Below are 18,675 nucleotides of genomic sequence, written 5' to 3'. Positions count from 1 at the left end.
TCTTCGGCACTCTGCTTTCTTTATAGTCCAACTTTCACCTCCATTGTTGACTATTGCAAAAACCATAGCTTTGACTAGATGGACTTTGCTAATAATGCCTCTGGTGTTTAATATGCTGTCTAGGCTGATCATAGCTTTCCTTCCAATGAGCAAGCATCTTAATTTCATAGCTGCAGTCACCATCTGCAGTGATTTTGGAGCCCAAGCCAGTAAAGCTTTTCACTGTTTCCATTGTTTCCCCATCTATTTGCCATGAAGTGATGGGACCGGATGCCATGATCTTAGTTTTTTGAATGTTGAGTTTCAAGCCATCTTTTTTACTCTCCCCTTTCACTTTCATCAAGAGGCTCTTTAGTTCTTCTTCGCCTTCTGCCATAAGGGTAGTTTCATCTGCTTATCTGAGGTTATTGATATTTCTCCTGGAAATCTTGTTTGCAGCTTGTGCTTCATCCAGGCTAGCATTTCGCATGATGTACTCTGAATATAAGTTAAATAAGCAGGGTGACAATATGCAGCCTTGACGTACTCCTTTCCCAATTTGGAACCAGTCTATTGTTCAATGTCCAGTTCTAACTGTTGCTCCTTGAGCTGCATACAGATTTCTCAGGAGCCAGGTCAGGTGGTCTGGTAATCCATTTGTTTCAGAATTTTCCACAGTTTATTGTGATCCACACAGTCCAAGGCTTTGGCATAGACAATAAAGCAGAAATAGATGTTTTTCTGGAACTCTCTTGCTTTTTCAATGATCAGTGGATGTTGTCAGTTTGATCTCTGGTTCCTCTGCCTTCTCTAAAACCAGCCTGAACCTCTGGAAGTTCACGGTTCATGTACTGTTGAAGCCTGGCTTGGAGAATTTTGAGCGTTATCTTACTAGCGTGTGAGATAAGTGCAATTGTGCAGTAGTTTAAACATTCTTTGGCATTGCCTTTCTTTGGGATTGGAATGAAAACTGACCTTTTCCAGTCCTGTGGCACTGCTGAGTTTTCCAAATTTGCTGGCATATTGAGTGTAGCACTTTCACAGCATCATCTTTTAGGACTTGAAATAGCTCATGTGGAATTATATCACCTCCACTAGCTCTGTTCGTAGTGATGCTTCCTAAGGCCCACTTGATTTTGTATTCCAGGATATCTGGCTCTAGGTGAGTGACAATACCGTTGTGATTATCTGGGTCATGACAATCTATTTTGTATAGTTCCTCTGTGTATTCTTGCCACCTCTTCTTAATATATCTGCTTCTCTTAGGTCCATACCATTGCTGTCCTTTATTGTGCCCATCTTTGCATGAAATGTTCCCTTGGTATCTCTAATTTTTAAGACTAGATCTCTAGTCTTTTCCATTCTATTGTTTTCCTCTTTTTTCTTTGCTTTGATCACTGAGGAAGGTTTTCTTATCTCTCCTTGCTATTCTTTGGAACTCTGCATTCAAATGGGTATATCTTTCCTTTTCTCCTTTGTCTTTAGCTTCTTTTCTTTTCATAGCTATTTGTAAGGCCTCCTCAGACAACCATTTTGCCTTTTTGCATTTCTTTTTCTTGGGATGGTCTTAATCACTGCCTCCTGTACAATTTCACAAGCCTCCATCCCTAGTTTTCCAGGCACTCTCTCTATCAGATCTAACCCCTTGAATATATTTGTCACTTCCACTGTATAATCATAAGGGACTTGATTTAGGTCATACCTGAATGGTCTGGTGGTTTTCCCTACTTTCTAAAATTTAAGTCTGAATTTGGCAACAAGGAGTTCATGATCTGAGCTACAGTCAGCTCCCAGTCTTGTTTTTTTCTGACTGTATAGAGCTTCTCCATGTTTGGCTGCAAATAATATAATCAATCTGATTTTGGTGTTGACCATCTGGTCATGTCCATGTGTTGAGTCTTCTTTTATGTTGGAAGAGGGTGTTTGCTATGACCTGTGCGTTCTTTGGCAAAACTCTGTTAGCCTTTGCCCTACTTTGTTTTGTACTCCAAGGCCAAATTTGCCTGTTACTCCAGGTATCTCTTGACTTCCTACTTTTGCATTCCAATCTCCTATAATGAAAAGGATATCGTTTTGGGGTGTTAGCTGTAGAAGGTCTTGTAGGTCTTCAACTTCAGCTTCTTCAGCATTACTGGTTGGGCCATAGACTTGGATTACTGTGATATCGAATGGTTACTGGTACTTCAGTGGATAAGAATTCACCTGCCAATGCAGGGAACGTGTGTTCAGTCCCTGCTCTCGGAACATCCCATGTCTTCGAGCAACTAAGCCAGCAAGCCTCAACTACTGAGCCCACATCTTGGAACTACTGAAGCCTGCTGGCCGAGAGCCTGTGCTCTGCAACAAGAGAAGCCACCACAATCAGAAGCCTACACACTGCAGAGAAACTCCATGCATAGCAATGAAGATCCAACATAGCCACAAATAAATCTTTTTTAAAAAAGAAAATAGCAAGCCAATACCACTGATAAACATATACACAAAAATTCTCAACAAAATGTTAGCAAACCAGTTTCAACACTATATTAAAAGGATCATACACCACATTTCACCACAGTGAAATTTATCCCAGAGATGCAACAGTTTTTCAGTATCCACAAAAAAAATTAGTGTGGTACACCTACAGATGGCCAACAGATACATAATAACCATATGATCATCTCAGTAGATACAGAAAAAGATTTTTACAAAATTCAACTTCCATGTATGATAAAAAAAACTCTATAGAAAAGAGGCATAAATAAAATGGTCCTCAACATAATATAGCTCATGTATGACAAACCCACACCTAATATCATACTTAATGGTGAAAAGCTGAAAGCACTTCCTTGAAGATAAGGAACCATACAAGCATGTCTTTGCTTGCAAATTTTATTCAACATAGTGCTGAAAGTCCTTGCCTTAGTAATCAGTAAAGAAAAGGAAATAGAATCCAACTTGGGAAGGAAGAAAGAGAATAGTCAATGTTTTCAGATGACGTGATACTATACATAGAAAATCCTAAAGTGGAAAGAAATGAAGTCACTCAGTCATGCCCAACTCTTTGCTCCCCTATGGACTGTAGCCTACCAGGCTCCTCTGTCCATGGGATTTTCCAGGCAAGAATACTGGAGTGGGTTACCATTTCCTTCTCCAGAAAATCCTAAAGACAACACCAAAAACTACTAAAGCTAATCAATGTCTTGGTAAAGATGCTGGATGCAAAATTAATATACAGAAATTTGTTGCATTTCTGTCTACTAACAATGAACTATCAGAAGGAGAAATTAAGAAGACTATCTCCTTTACTATTGCATCAGAAAGAATAATACCTAGGAAAAAAATCTAAAGTAAAAGACTTGTACCTAAACAGATGGAAAGACACAGTGTTTTCATAGATCTCAGGAATTACTGTTGTTGAAGTGCCCATACTCCCAAGGCTATTTAAGGATTAAGTGTAACCCCTGTCAAAATACCAATGGCATTTTTCATGAAACTAGAACAAGTAATTCTAAAATTTGTATGGAAACAAAAAGATCTCAAATAGCCAAATCAATATTGAGAAATAACAGAAGAAAGTATCACACTGTGTGACTTTAGACTATACCACTAAGCTGCAGTAATCAAAATAGTATGATACAAGAATAAACACAGACACATAGGTCTATGGAGTTGAATAAAGAGCCCAGATATAAACGCATGCACTTATGGTCAATCTACAACAAAGGAGGTAAGACTATACATTGAAGAAAAAAGCAGTCCTAAAAATAAGTGATGCTGGGAAGACAAGACACCTATGTATGTAGGACTGAAAGTAGAACATTTTCTCACACCATTTACAAAAATAAATTCAAAATGAAATAAGGACTTAATGTAAGACAGGAAACCATATTACTCCTGGAATAAAATATAGGCAGAACACTCTCAGTCATTAATCATAACAGTGTTATTTTATCTGTCTCCTCAGGCAAAGAAAGTGAAAGGAAAAATAAGCAAATAGTAACTACTTAAAAGCTTTTGCACAGCAAAGGAAACAATAAACAAATGAAAAGACAGCCTGTAGAATGGGAAAAGAGTAGTTGTCAATTATGACTGATAAAGGGTTAATATCCAAACTATATAAACAGTTCATACAACTCAATATCAAAAACAACCCAATTTAAAAGTGTGCAATATTGTAAAGTAATTAGCCTCCAATTAAAATAAATAAATTTAAAAAAACATAAAAGGAAGTATATACAAAGAAAATAAACAAAAGTGTGCAAGAGAACCGAATAGACAGTTTTTAAGGAAGACCTACAGATGGTTAATAAGCACAGAAAAGATGTTCAACATCTCTGAAATGCAAATCAGAACTACTAAAAGATATCACTTCACACTTATCCGAATGGCTATAATCAAATAAGCCACAAATAACAATTGTTGCCAAGGATGTGAATAAAAAGGAACCCTTATTAATTATGCAATCTTGGAATCTTAACTTTTGATCCTAAATAACTACATGTGTAAAGAGGAATATAATCATCACCATCTCATTTTAATATTGTCATTGTTTAGTCAGTCACTAAGTCATATCCAACTGTTTTGCAACCCCGTGGACTGTAGCCCCTCCAGGCTCCTCTGTCCAAGGGATTTCCAGGCAAGAATGCTGGAGTGAGTTGCCATTTCCCTCTGCAGGGGATCTTCCTGACCCAGGGATCAAACCCACATCTCCTGCATTGGCAGGTAGATTCTTTAGTACTGAGCAAGTTGGGAAGCCCTATTTTGTATTATTGGTTACTATATAATGTCCCTAGGTTTAAGTCTAGAACTTATTAAGTACTTGTTAAGTCTTAATTATAATTTTGTCTTTTTGTTTGCATGCTGCATTATTTTACCATTTTTATATCCATTGAAATGTGGTAGTTTAGTCATTTTCACTGATGACTAAAAAATAAAATTTGCCTTTCAGTATCATTATATGGGTTCTGAAGTGGCACTTGCATCTGAGAAAATTATCTATGTTTTTAGTCTAATCAACACTGTGAGTATTTACGTTTCATATTTAAATAAGAAGCATTCATGTAAATACAGTAGCATTGTTTGAATAACTAGCATGTGCACTTTTTAAAATACTCATGTACTTATTTGGCTGCATTGGTTCTCAGTTGCGGCACGTGGGTTTGTTCCTCGTGCCTCACTGGCTCAATAGTTGCCATGCATGGTCTTTGTTCCTCTGTGGCATGTGGGATCTTCCTGGACCAGAAATGGAATCCACGACCCTGCAGGGAAAAGCAGATTCTTAACTACAGCCCACCAGTGAAGTCTGACATGTGCAATTTTATAAAATGTATACTCCTTCAAACTAGCTTATTCCACCAGTGAATTTCATCTGAAAAAACTATAGCTAATCAGATATATTGGCATTGCATGTAAATGTATAGTATTATATTTATGATTACTTATAGCCATATATCATGAATCTCCTATTTTTAGATGTATTCTCAGCTTCAAGTGTCTGTTATATTAACTTCTCTGGAAATCTGGTCAGATCTAAATAAGATTTCAACTGATGGGGATGCACATGATGTACTACAAAGATTTGTGTCCTGGAGAGAAAAATCTTTATTACAAAGCTCCCATGATTTGGCATACTTATTAATGTAAGTAATTTATTTTCATTGGTATAAAGTTTATCAAACTATTTGTAAGTGAACTATCAAAATTGTACACAAAATTTATTATTTAGAATAAAAAAGATAGCTCAAAAAATGACTATGTGAGTACTGTGTTGGCAGAATGCAAACTATAAATCTGATGATTCAATGTAAGATACTAAAGCATGGTAGGCCTGAGTGGTCTGCTTACTTCTGAGTTTCAAGAACTGAAAATATGGAAAGCCTTGGGAAAATATAGGGCCTGTATGGTTTTAAAGAATTTCGCAGAGGTAAATAACCAAGACCAGCATTTTAACATTAAATAAAGCATACATTAGTTAACAGAATGCAATAAATCCATATAAATCTGCTTACATTAGAAAACGTAAGTATGGTAATGTGGCGATCTTATGGAATTTCTATCCTGACCTAAGGTGTAGCTATTTAGCTGCTTGCACTGTAACTTTCAAGAGTCTTTCTATGTACTGATTTGATTATTTTGGATGGAAAAAAAACAAAAACATGATTCCAAAAGGCCTTAAGTAATATGGATACATCTATAAATCTCTGGTGTCTCTGTGGAATTTAAGGTCAGGTGTGGAGGTTCAGGAGCAGCTTTAACTAAGGATTAACGTGTGTGTGGACACTTAATGCATCCCATCTCTGTTTTTCCTGATGACTGTGCTGCACACTTTTTCTCTTTCGTCCTCCAATCCAACACTTTTTATGCCATCTGAGGTTTTACTACATGCAAATTCATGGCAGTAATCTATCCTGACTTTTATGTCTTAGGACTTTGTCCATCCAGTGTTGACAGCAATAGAGATTAATTTCTGGAAGGATGAGGCACTGCTGGATTTTAAGCTGTGCACCATACAATGTCAAAGTTGACTTTTGAACTTAATTTGGAGGCACCAGGGGAGACTACCGAAATACAAAATGATTGAGAGCATTAGACATGATACACAATATTCATGTTTTAAAGAACGCAGCTTTATTGAGGAATCTAATTCTTAAAGATCATTAAGTTATTAATAATTTAAAGTGCATTTATCCACAAGGAAAATGTTATTATTTAGTTACAGGGACCATCCTAATTATGTAGGAGCAACATATCATGGAATGGCATGTGATCCAAAGTTTGCTGCAGGACTTGCTCTGGTATGTCCCTTCTCTTCAGTAATTATATCATGTTTTGAAAGTTAGTATCTTCTTTAAGAACAAAAATGTGTATAGTATATCTAACATTTTATTAAATTAATATTTTAATACAGTGCTGTATTTTTTACTTTAAACCTCACATTGTCATTTTTAATTTTTTTTTATTTTCTTAAAATACACATTATGTAAAACTGACTATCTTAAGTATTATATGTTCACTATGCAGTAGTGTTAAGTCTGTCTGCATTGTTGTGAAGTAGATGTGTAGAATCTTTATCTTGCTTTAATGAAACTTCATACACGTTGGCCAGACAGCCTCATTTTCCATACCTCCACCCCCTGGCAACCACGATTCTCCTCTCTGCTTCTGTGAGTATGATATATTTTAGATCCCACATATAAGGTAGACCATACAATATTTGTCTTTCTGTGTCTGGCTTATTTCTCTTTGAATAATACATCCAGCTTCATCCATGTTTTTGAAAAGGGCAGGATTTCATTCTTTTTATGGCTGAATAATATTTCATGTTACTCATATACATATATAAATCATATCATATTATCCATTTGTATATATAGACATTTTCTTTATGCATTCATATATTAGCCACCACTTAGTTTGGTTCCGTATCTTGGTGGTTGTGAATAATGCTACAATTAACATGAGAGATGGGAATGCAGATATCTCTTTGAGATAGTAGCTTCAGTTATTTTGGAGATATACCTAGAAGTGGGTTTACTGGATCATATGGTATTTCTATGTTTAATATTATGAAGACTCATAATGCTGAGGTCCAGAGTGGTTGCACCATTTTATAATCCCACCAGCATTTCACATTTCATATTTCATTCATCCCACCCTCATTAACAGTTGTTATTCTTTGTTGTTGTTAATTATTCCAAGGGGTATGCAGTGATATCACATTTTGTTTTTGACTGTAGCTTTATAATCACTAGTGATATTGAGCCACCTTTTCATATCCTTTTTGGTGTTTTGTACATCATCTCTGGAGAAATAAACATTTATTCAAGACCTTAGCCCATATTTTACCTGCATTACATGATTTTCTTGTTTAGTTAAAGCAGTTCTTCTTTTTAGTATCAACACCTTTGGATATCCTGCATCCAGTTTCCCTCCTCTCAAGCTCTGCGCCCTGTATCCATAAATCTAGTCCCTTTTTTTAGTTTGCTTGTTTGTTTTGAATTATAATTGACCTATATCCCTATGTTGACTTCCCTGATGGCCCAGTTGGTAAACAGTCTGCCTGCAATGTGGGAGACCTGGGTTGGGAAGATCCCCTGGAGAAGGAAATGGCAACCCACTCCAGTATTCTTGCCTGGAGAATTCCACAGACAGAGGATCCTGGTGAGCTACAGTTCACAGGTTCACAAAGAGTCAGACATGACTAAGTGACTAACTTTCACTTCACCCCTGTGTTAGTTTCTGTTATACAAAATATTAATTCAATATTTCTATACTATTCAAAATGCTTATCACAGTAAGTCTAGAAATGATACATCATTATACAAAGGTTATTGTTCACTCACTCAGTCGTATCTGACTCTTGGCGAGCCCATGAAACTGCAGCATGCCAGGCTTCCCTGTCCTTCACCATCTCCCAGATTTTGCTCAAACTCACTTCCATGGAATCAGTGATGCCATCCAACCATCTCATCTTCTCTTGTCCCCTTCTCCTCCTGCCTTCTATCTTTCCCAGCATCAGAGTCTTTTCTAATGAATTGGCTCTTCGCATCAGGTGGCCAAAGTATCGGAGCTTCAACTTCACCATCAGACCTTCCAATGACCATTCAGAATTGATTTCCTTTAGGATTAACTGGTGTGACCTCCTTGCTGTCCAAGGGACTTTCAACCGTCTTCTCCAACACCACAGCTCAAGCATCAATTCTTTGGCATTCAGGCTCCTTTATGGTCCAACTCTCACATCCATACATGACTACTGGAAAAACCACAGTTTTGACTATACAGACCTTTGTCAGCAAATTAATGTCTCTTCTTTTTAATATGCTATCTTGGTTTGTCATAGCTTTTCTTCCAAGGAGCAAGCATCTTTTAATTTCATGGCTGCAGTCACCATCTACAGTGATTTTAGAGCCCAAGAAAATAAAGTTTCTCACTGTTTCCATTGTTTCACCATCTATTTGCCATGAAGTGATGGAACTGGATGCCATGATCTTAATTTTTTGAATGTTCAGTTTTAAGCCAGGTTTTTTTCTACTCTCCTCTTTGACTTTTATCAAAAGTTTCTTTAGTTCCTCTTCGATTTCTGCCGTAAGTGTGATGTCATCTGCATCTCTGAGGTTATTGTTTTTTCTCCCGGCAATCTTGATTTCAGTGTGGGCTTCATCCAGCCCGGCATTTCATGTGATGTACACTGCATGTAAGTTAATAAGCAGAGTGACAATATGCAGCCTTGACATATTCCTGTCTCAGTTGTGAACCAGTCTGTTGTTCTGTGTTCAGTCCTAACTGGAGGCAGGTAAGGTGGACTGGTGTTCACATCTATTGAAGAATTTTCCACAGTTTGTTGTGATCCACTCAGTCAAAGCTTTTAGCGTAGACAATGAAGCATAAGTAGAGGTTTTTCTAGAATATTGCTTTTTCTATGATCTAATTGATGTTTGTAATTTGATCTCTGGTTCCTCTGCCTTTCTAAATCAAGGTTGAACTTTTGGAAGTTCACAGTTCATGTACTGTTGAAGCCTGACTTGGAGAATTTTGAGCATTACCTTGCTAAGCTGTGAGATGAGTTCAATTGTATGGCAGTTTGAACATTCTTTGGCATTGCCCTTCTTTGGTATTGGAATGAAAACTGACCTTTTTCAGTTCTGTGGCCACTGCTGAGCTTTCCAAGTTTGCTGGCATATTGAGTGCGGCACTTTCACAGCATCATCTTTTAGGATTTGGAATAACTCAACTGGAATCCATCACCTCCACTAGCATTGTTCACAGTGATGCTTCCTAAGGCCCTCTTGACTTCAAATTCCAGGATGTCTGGCTCTAGGTGAGTGATCATACCATCGTGGTTATCTGGGTCATGATGATCTTTTTTGTATAGTTCTTCATGTATTCTTACCACCTTTTCTTAATATTTTCTGCTTCTGTTCGGTCCATACCATTTCTGTCCTTCATTGTGCCCATCTTTGCATGAAATGTTCCCTTGATATCTCCAATTTTCTTGATTGCAAATATACTACATAGGTATTAATTAGATTCCCCACACCTTGCATTTCATACCCATGACTCATTTATTTTGCAATTGGAAGTTGTATCTTTTAATCTTTTTTACCTATTTCTTTACTTCCCCCAGATGCCTCCATTCTGGAAGCCACCTGTTTCTTCTCTATATTTATAACTCTGTTTCTGTTTTATGCTTTTTCATTTGTTTTTAGATTCCACATATAAGAAAAATTATATGGTATTTATGTTTCTCTGTCTGACATATTGTGTGTGCTGAATTGTGTCCAGCTCTTTGCAACCCTATGGACAGTAGCCTGCCAGGCTCCTCTGTCTGTGGAATTTGCCAGGCAAGAATACTGGAGTGGGTTGCCATTTCCTTCTCCAGGGGATCTTTCCAACTGAGGGGTCGAACCTACATCACTTGTGTTCCCTGCATCAGCAGACATTTTCTTTACATGAGAAGCCCATTTGACATATTATTCTTAGCCAAGGGACTCTCTAGAGTCTTCTCCAGAAACAAATTTGAAGGCATCAGTTCTTCAGCATTCAGCCTTCTTTATAGTCCAACTCTTACATCCATACATGACTACTGGAAAAACCATAGCTTTGACTATACAGACCTTTGTAGGCAAAGTGATGTCTCTGATTTTTAACATGCTTTCTGGGTTTGTCATAGCTTTTCTTCCAAGGAGCAAGCATCTTATAATTTTGTGACTGCAGTCACCATCCGGAGTGATTTTGGATCCCCCCAAAAATAAAATATGTCACTGTTTATACTTTTTCCCCATCTATTTGCCATGAAGTGATGGGACAAGATGCCAAGATCTTAGTTTTTTGAATGTTGAGTTTTAAGACAGTTTTTTTCACTCTCCTCTTTCATCTTCATCAAGAAGTTCTTTAGTTCCTCTTCGTTTTCTGCCATTAGAGTGGTATCATCTGCATATCTGAAGTTGTTGATTTTTCTCCTGACAATCTTGATTCCAGCTTGTGATTCATTCAGCCTGACATTTTGCATGATGAATTCTCCACAGAAATTAAAGAAACAGGGTGACTATATACAGCCTTGGTATATTCATTTTGAATCAGTCTGTTGTTCCATGTTCAATTCTGACCCTTGCTTCTTGCCCTGCTGTGGAATGAATTTCACAGCAAGAATACTGCAGTGGGTAGCCATTCCCTTCTCCAGGGGATCTTCCTCACCCAGGGATCAATCCCAGGTCTCCTCCACTGCAGGCAGATTCTCTACCATCTGAGCTACCAGCGAAGCCCTTGGTGGTCTTATTCCTATGTATTTAATTCTTTTTGATGTGATAATCCATGAAATCGTTTCTTAAATTTCTCTTTCTCATTTTCATTGCTAGTGTGTAGAAATGCAACAAATTTGTCCATATTGATTTTGTAGCCTGCAACTTTACCAAATTCATTGATGAATTCTAGTACTTTTCTGAAACCATCCTTAGGATCCTACATGTACAATAAATATCATGTCATCTGCAAGCAGTGACAGTTTAACTTCTTCTTTTCCAGTTTGGATTCCCTTTACTTTATTTTCTTTTCTTATAGCTGTAGCTAGGACTATCATGGCATCTGGTCCCATCACTTCATGGGAAATAGATGGGGAAATGATGGAAATAGTGTCAGACTTTATTTTGGGGGGCTCCAAAATCACTGCAGATGGTGATTGCAGCCATAAAATTAAAAGACGATTACTCTTTGGAAGAAAAGTTATGACCAACCTAGATAGCATATTGAAAAGCAGAGACATTACTTTGCCAACAAAGGTCTGTCTAGTCAAGGTTATGGTTTTCCAGTGGTCATGTATGGATGCAAGAGTTGGACTCAGTGAAGAAAGCTGAGCACCGAAGAATTGATGCTTTTGAACTGTGGTGTTGGAGAAGACTCTTGAGAGTCCCTTGGCCTGCAAGGATATCCAACCAGTCCATCCAAAAGGAGATCAGCCCTGGGTGTTCTTTGGAAGGAATGATGCTAAAGCTGAAACTCCAGTACATTGCCACCTCATGCAAAGAGTTGACTCATTGGAAAAGACTCTGATGCTGGGAGGGATTGGGGGCAGGAGGAGAAGGGGACGACAGAGGTTGAGATGGCTGGATGGCATCACCGACTCGATGGACTTGAGTTTCAGTGAACTCCGGGAGTTGGTGATGGACAGGGAGGCCTGGCATGCTGCGATTCATGGGGTCGCAAAGAGTTGGACACGACTGAGCGACTGAACTGAACTGAACTGAGGACTTCCAAAGCTATGTTGAATATATGTGGTGAGAGTGGACATCCTTGTCTTTTTCCTGATCATAGAGGAAATGCTTTCAGCTTTTCACAATTAAGTATGATGTTAGCTGTAGGTTTGCCATATATGGTCATTATTATGTTGAGGTATGTTTCCACTCTGCCCAGGTTCTGGAGAGCTGTTATCATAAATATTGCTAAATTTTGTCAAAAGGTTTTCTGCATTTATTGAGATTATCATCTGGTCTTTATTCTTCAATTTGTTGATGTGATGTATCACATTGATTAATTTTCATATACTGAAAAATCCTTCCGTCCCTTGAATGAATGATCTTTCTAATGTATTGTTGGATTTGAATTGATAGTATTTTGTTGAGGATTTTTGCATCTGTATTCATCAGTGATATTGGCCTGTAATTTTGTTTTTTTGTGATATCTTTGTCTGGTATCAGAGTGATAGTGGCCTCATAGAATGAATTTGGAAGTTTTCCTTCCTCTACAATTTTTGGAACTGTTTCAGAGGATAAGTGTTAACTTCTCTAAATGTTTGATAGAATTTACCTGTGAAGCCATTGGGTCATTGACTTTTGTTTGTTGGAAGTTTTTTTTTTTTTTTAACTGGGAAATTTTATTTTATTTTATTTTATTACTTTACAATATTGTATTGGTTTTGCCATACATCAACATGCATCCGCCACAGGTGTACACGTGTTCCCCATCCTAAACCCCCCTCCCACCTGTTGGAAGTTTTTAATCATAGTTTCAATTTCAGTGCTTGTGATTCATCTGTTCATATTTTCTGTTTCTTCCTGGTTCAGTCTTGGGAAACTGTATCTAAGAATTTGTCATTTCACCCAGGTTTTCCATTTATGATCCTTTGTATTCCTGTGAAGTCAGTTGTATCTTCCCTTTTTTCATTTCTAACTTTATTGTTTTGAGTCCTCTCACTTTTTTTTCCTGATGTGTCTGGTTTAAGATTTCTCAACTTAGTTTTATCTTTTCAAATCAGCAGCTTTTAGTTTCATTGATATTCACAGTGGTTTTCTTTGTCTATATCTCATTTATTTCTGCTGTTATCTTCATGATTCTCTTCCTTCTACTAAATTTAGGTTTCATTTCTTCTTTTTCTATTTGTTTTAGGTGTAAGCTTACATTGTTTATTTGAGATTTTTCTTATTTTTTGAGGTAGAATTTCTATAAACTTCCCTCTCAGAACTGCTTTTAACTGCATCCCATTGGTTTTGGACCATTGTGCTTTCATTTTCATTTGTCTCTAGGTAAATTTTTATTTTGTCTTTGATTTTTTTAGTGATCCATTGGTTGTTTAGTAGCATATTGTTTAGCTGTCATGTGTTTCTGGTTTTTTTAAAATAGATTTTTACTGTAGCTTATTTCAAATCTCATAGCATTGTGATCAGAAAAGATGCTTGATGTGATTTCAGGTTTTTTATATTTACCAAGGCTCACCTTGTGGCCCAGCATGTGGTCATTCCTGGAGGATGTTCCCTGTGCACTTGAGAGGAATGTGTAGTCTGTCTCTTTTGGATGGAATGTTCTAGAAATATCAGTTAAGTCCTAGTGATCTAAAGTGCATTGGAATTCAAGGCCTTTGTTTCCTTATTAGTTTTCTATAGGCATTATCAGTCCATTGAGGAAAGACGGGTGTTAAAGCCCCCACTATTATTGTGTTACTGTCAATTTCTTCCTTTATGGTTGTGTGTATTTGCCTTACATATTCAGGTGCTCCTAAGTTGGTTCTGTATACATTTATAATTGTTATATCTTTTTCTGGAATTGAACCCTTGATTATTGTGTAGGGTCCTTCTTTGTCTCTTATAACAGTTTTTGTTTTAAAGTCTACTTTTTCTGAACATATCATTCCTTCCCCAGCTTCTTTTAATTTCTATTTGTGTGGAATACCATCCCCTTACTTTCAGTCTGTAAGTTTCCCTAGCTCTGACAAGGGTCTCTTGTAGATAGCATATATACCAGTCTTGTTTTTGTATCCACTCAGGCAGTCTTTGTCTTTTGGTTGGTGCATTTAATCCATTTACATTTAAGGTAATTATCAACATGTATTATCCTATTACCATTTGGGTTTATCTTTTATAGATCTTTTCCTTCCCTTGTGTTTCCTGCCTAGAGAAGTTCCTTTAGCATTTACTGTAAAGCTGGTTTTGTGGTGCTGAATTCTCTTATGTTTTCCTTGGCTGTAAACCTTTTGATTTCTCCATCAAATCTGAACCTAGAGTCTTGCTAGGTAGAGGATTCTTGGTTGTAGTTTCTTCCTCTTCATCACTGTAAATATACTTTGCCATTGACTTCTGGCTTGTAGAGTTTCTGTTGAGAAATCAGCTGATAACCTTAAGGAAGTTTGCTTGTATGTTATTTGTCATTTTCCATGGTTACTTTTAATATATTATCTTTGTTAGTTTGATTATTAGGTGTCTCCGTGTATTCCTCTTTGGGTTTATCCTGCCTGGGACTCTCTTTACCTCTTTGACTTGGTTGACTGTTTCCTTTCCTATGTTAGGAAAATTTTCAGCTACCATCTCTTCAAATGTTTTCTTAGGTAACTTTTTCTTTTCTCCTTCTGTGATCCTTGTAATATGATGTTTGTACATTTAATGTTGCCCCAAAGGGCTCTTTAGGCTGTCTGCATTTCTTTTCATTATTTTTTTCTATTTTCTGTTTTGCGTCAGTGATTTCCACCATTTTGTCTTCCAGGGCCCTGATCCGTCCTTCTGTCTCAGTTAATTCTGCTGTGGATTGCTTCTACTGTATTGTTCCTCTCTGTTTATTCTTTAGTTCTTCTAGGTAGGGCTTTGGTAAACATTTGCATATTCTTCATTCTTTTTTCTGAGATCTTGAGTCATCTTCAATATAGTTGTCCTGGATTCTTTTTCTGGATGGTTACCTATCTCTACTTCATTTAGTTGTTTTTCTGGGATTTCATCTTTTCCTTCATCTGGAGATGTAATCCTCAACACTTCCATTTTGATTAACTTTCTGTGATTGTGATTTTTCTTTTGGAAGCTGTGGGATTACAATTCTACTTTCTTCTCTGTCTGCCCTCTGGTTGTTGAGGAAGGAACTGATGGGAGGAACTGGTAGTGTGAAAAACTGAGTCTTGCTCTGATGGGTAGGGCTGTGCTCAATTACACTTTGATCCTGTTGTCTTCTGATGGATGAGCCTGTGCTCCCTCTTTGCTAGTTGTTTGGCCTGAGGTGATGAGGCCAGGAACCTACAGGCTCTGTGGTAGGGCAAATGGTGACCTCCAAGAAGGCTCTTGCCAAGGGGAACCTCCCAGAACTGCTGCTTCAAATGTCCCTATCCTGGAAATGAGCCACTGCCAACCCATATCTCAGCAGAAAACCTTCCAAACCTAGCTGGTAGGTCTGATTCAGTCTCCTGTGTGGTCATTGCTCCTCTCCCCTGAGTCCTGTTGCACACAAGATTTTGTTTGTGTCCTGCAAGAATAGAGTCTCTGTTTGCCCCAGTCCTGTGCAAGACCTGCAGTCAAATCCTGCTCTCCTTCAAAGTCAGATTTCTTGGGGATTCCTAGTCACTTGGATAGATCCCTGGGTTGTGAAGCTTGACATGGGGCTCAGAACCTTCACAGCAATGGGAGAACTTCTTTGGTATTGTTGCTGTCCAGTTTGTGGGTCACCCAGCATCAGCTGGATATGGGATTTCATTTTGTCATGATTGCGCTCTTCCTACCATCTTGTTTGAAAAGTCAAAACAAACAAACAAAAAAGAAAACTCCTTTGTCTCTGGACATGGAGTATCCATTTTTCTGGGTTCCATCATCCTCCTATTGATGTTTGTTCAACAGCTAGTTGTGATTTTCTTTGTAGGGTCCACTTGGATTTTCCTAGTTTGAATTCCTCAAGCTTCTTAAATCTGCGTGTGCTCAGATTCCTAACATTTGTGACACTGAGTTTCTTGAATACGTTTTCTTTCCCTTTCTCTTTCTGAGACACCCATAGTGCATATGTTGGTTATTTTGTCACAGTCTTCCTCTCTACATTATGTTTTTGTTTTCTGCTTCTGTGAAAAAAAATTGTTTCAAATGACTTGTCTTCATTTCTGATTGTTTCTTTTGCCTAATAAAGTCTCTTTTTAATCAGATCAGATCAGTTGCTCAGTCGTGTCCGACTCTTTGCGACCCCATGAATCACAGCACGCCAGGCCTCCCTGTCCATCACCAACTTCCAGAGTTCACTGAGACTCACATCCGTCGAGTCAGTGATGCCATCCAGCCATCTCATCCTCTGTCGTCCCCTTCTCCTCCTGCCCCCAATCCCTCCCAGCATCAGAGTTTTTTCCAATGAGTCAACTCTTTTTAATAACCCTCAGTAAAATTTTAAGTTTATTGTTTGTATTGATACATAACCATGATTAATTTTTTAATATTTTATTACTCTACAGATATTTATTTCTGAAATTTTCAGATATTTCAGTTCAAATCAGTTCGGTCACTCAGTTGTGTCTGACTCTTTGCAACCCCATGAATTGCAGCATGCCAGGCCTCCCTGTCCATCACCATTTCCTGGAGTTCACTCAAACTCATGTCTATCAAGTCAGTGATGCCATTCAGCCATCTCATCCTCTGCCATCCCCTTCTCCTCCTGCCCCCAATCCCTCCCAGCATCAGGGTCTTTTCCAATGAGTCAGCTCTTTGCATGAGGTGGCCAAAGCAATGGAGTTTCAGCTTTAGCATGATTCCTTCCAAAGAAATCCCAGGGCTGATCTCCTTCAGAATGGACTGGTTGGATCTCCTTGCAGACTCTCAAGAGTCTTCTCCAACACCACAATTCAAAAGCATCAATTCTTTGGCACTCAGCATCCTTCACAGTCCAACTCTCACATCCATACATGACCACAGAAAAACCATAGCCTTGACTAGATGGACCTTTGTTAGCAAAGTAATGTCTCTGCTTTTCAATATGCTATCTAGGTTGGACATAACTTTCCTTCCAAGGAGTAAGTGTCTTTTAATTTCATGGCTGCAGTCACCATCTGCAGTGATTTTGGAGCCCCCCAAATGAAGTCTGACACTGTTTCCACTGTTTCCCCATCCATTTCCAATGAAGTGCTGGGACCAGATGCCATGATTTTCGTTTTCTGAATATTGAGCTTTGAGCCAACGTTTTCACTCTCCTCTTTCAATTTCATCAAGAGGCTATTGAGTTCCTCTTCACTTTCTGCCATAAGGGTGGTGTCATCTGTATATCTGAGATTATTGATATTTCTCCTGGCAATCTTGATTCCAACTTGTGCTTCTTCCAGCCCAGTGTTTCTCATGATGTACTCTGCATATAAGTTAAATAAGCAGGGTGACAGTATACAGCCTTGAGGTATTCCTTTTCCTATTTGGAACCAGTCTGTTGTTCCATGTCCAGTTCTAACTGTTCCTTCCTGACCTGCAAATAGGTTTCTCAAGAGGCAGATCAGGTGGTCTGGTATTCCCATCTCTTTCAGAATTTTCCACAGTTTATTGTGATCCACACAGTCAAAGGCTTTGGCATAGTCAATAAAGCAGAAATAGATATTTTTTTGGAACTCTCTTGCTTTTTCCATGATCCAGTGGATGTTGGCAATTTGATCTCTCGTTCCTCTGCCTTTTCAAAAACCAACTTGAACATCTGGAAGTTCACAGTTCACATATTGCTGAAGCCTGGCTTGGAGAATTTTGAGCATTACTTTACTAACGTATGAAATGAGTACAATTGTGCGGTAGTTTGAGCATTCTTTGGCATTGCCTTTCTTTGGGATTGGAATGAAAACTGACCTTTTCCAGTCCTGTGGCCACTGCTGAGTTTTCCAAATTTGCTGGCATATTGAGTGCAGCACTTTGACAGCATCATCTTTCAGGGTTTGAAATAGCTCAACTAGAATTCCATCACCTCCACTGGCTTTGTTCTTAGTGATGCTTGCTAAGGCCCACTTGACTTCACATTCCAGGATGTCTGGCTCTAGGTCAGTGATCACACCATCATGATTATCTGGGTTGTGAAGATCTTTTTTGTACAGTTCTCCTGTGTATTCTTGCCACCTTCTCTTAATATCTTCTGCTTCTGTTAGGTCCATACCATTTCTGTCCTTTATCAAGCCCATCTTTGCATGAAATGTTCCTTTTGTATCTCTAATTTTCTTGAAGAGATCTCTAGTTTTTCCCATTCTGTTGTTTTCCTCTATTTCTTTGCATTGATCACTGAGGAAGGCTTTCTTAACTCTTCTTGCTATTCTTTGGAACTCTGCATTCAGATGCTTATATCTTTCCTTTTCTCCTTTGCTTTTCGCTTCTCTTCTTCTCACAGTTATTTGTAAGGCCTCCTCAGACAGCCATTTTGCTTTTTTGCATTTCTTTTCCATGGGAATGGTCTTGATCCCTGTCTCCTGTACAATGTCACAAACCTCTGTCCATAGTTCATCAGACACTCTATCTATCAGATCTAGTCCCTTAAATC

The 18,675-nt window shown here is 38.1% G+C and overlaps 1 protein-coding gene across 3 annotated transcripts in view; it reads left to right on the top strand.

Moving 5' to 3' along the window:
- The window catches only part of LOC133240020 (A disintegrin and metallopeptidase domain 3-like), a 113,875-nt gene that overhangs the window by 41,943 nt on the left and 53,257 nt on the right, over nucleotides 1-18,675 (top strand). For all 3 annotated transcript variants that reach the window (XM_061404543.1, XM_061404542.1, XM_061404540.1), the window contains 3 exons: nucleotides 4,910-4,981; nucleotides 5,434-5,600; nucleotides 6,674-6,755. In XM_061404543.1, coding sequence (XP_061260527.1) covers nucleotides 4,910-4,981; nucleotides 5,434-5,600; nucleotides 6,674-6,755 — 321 coding nt within the window. The remainder of the gene's footprint in view (nucleotides 1-4,909; nucleotides 4,982-5,433; nucleotides 5,601-6,673; nucleotides 6,756-18,675) is intronic.

This window comes from Bos javanicus, chromosome 27 (genome assembly GCF_032452875.1).
Source record: "Bos javanicus breed banteng chromosome 27, ARS-OSU_banteng_1.0, whole genome shotgun sequence".
In the NCBI taxonomy this organism is placed as follows: Eukaryota; Metazoa; Chordata; class Mammalia; order Artiodactyla; family Bovidae; genus Bos; species Bos javanicus.
This window is presented reverse-complemented; position numbering and strand designations above follow the sequence as displayed.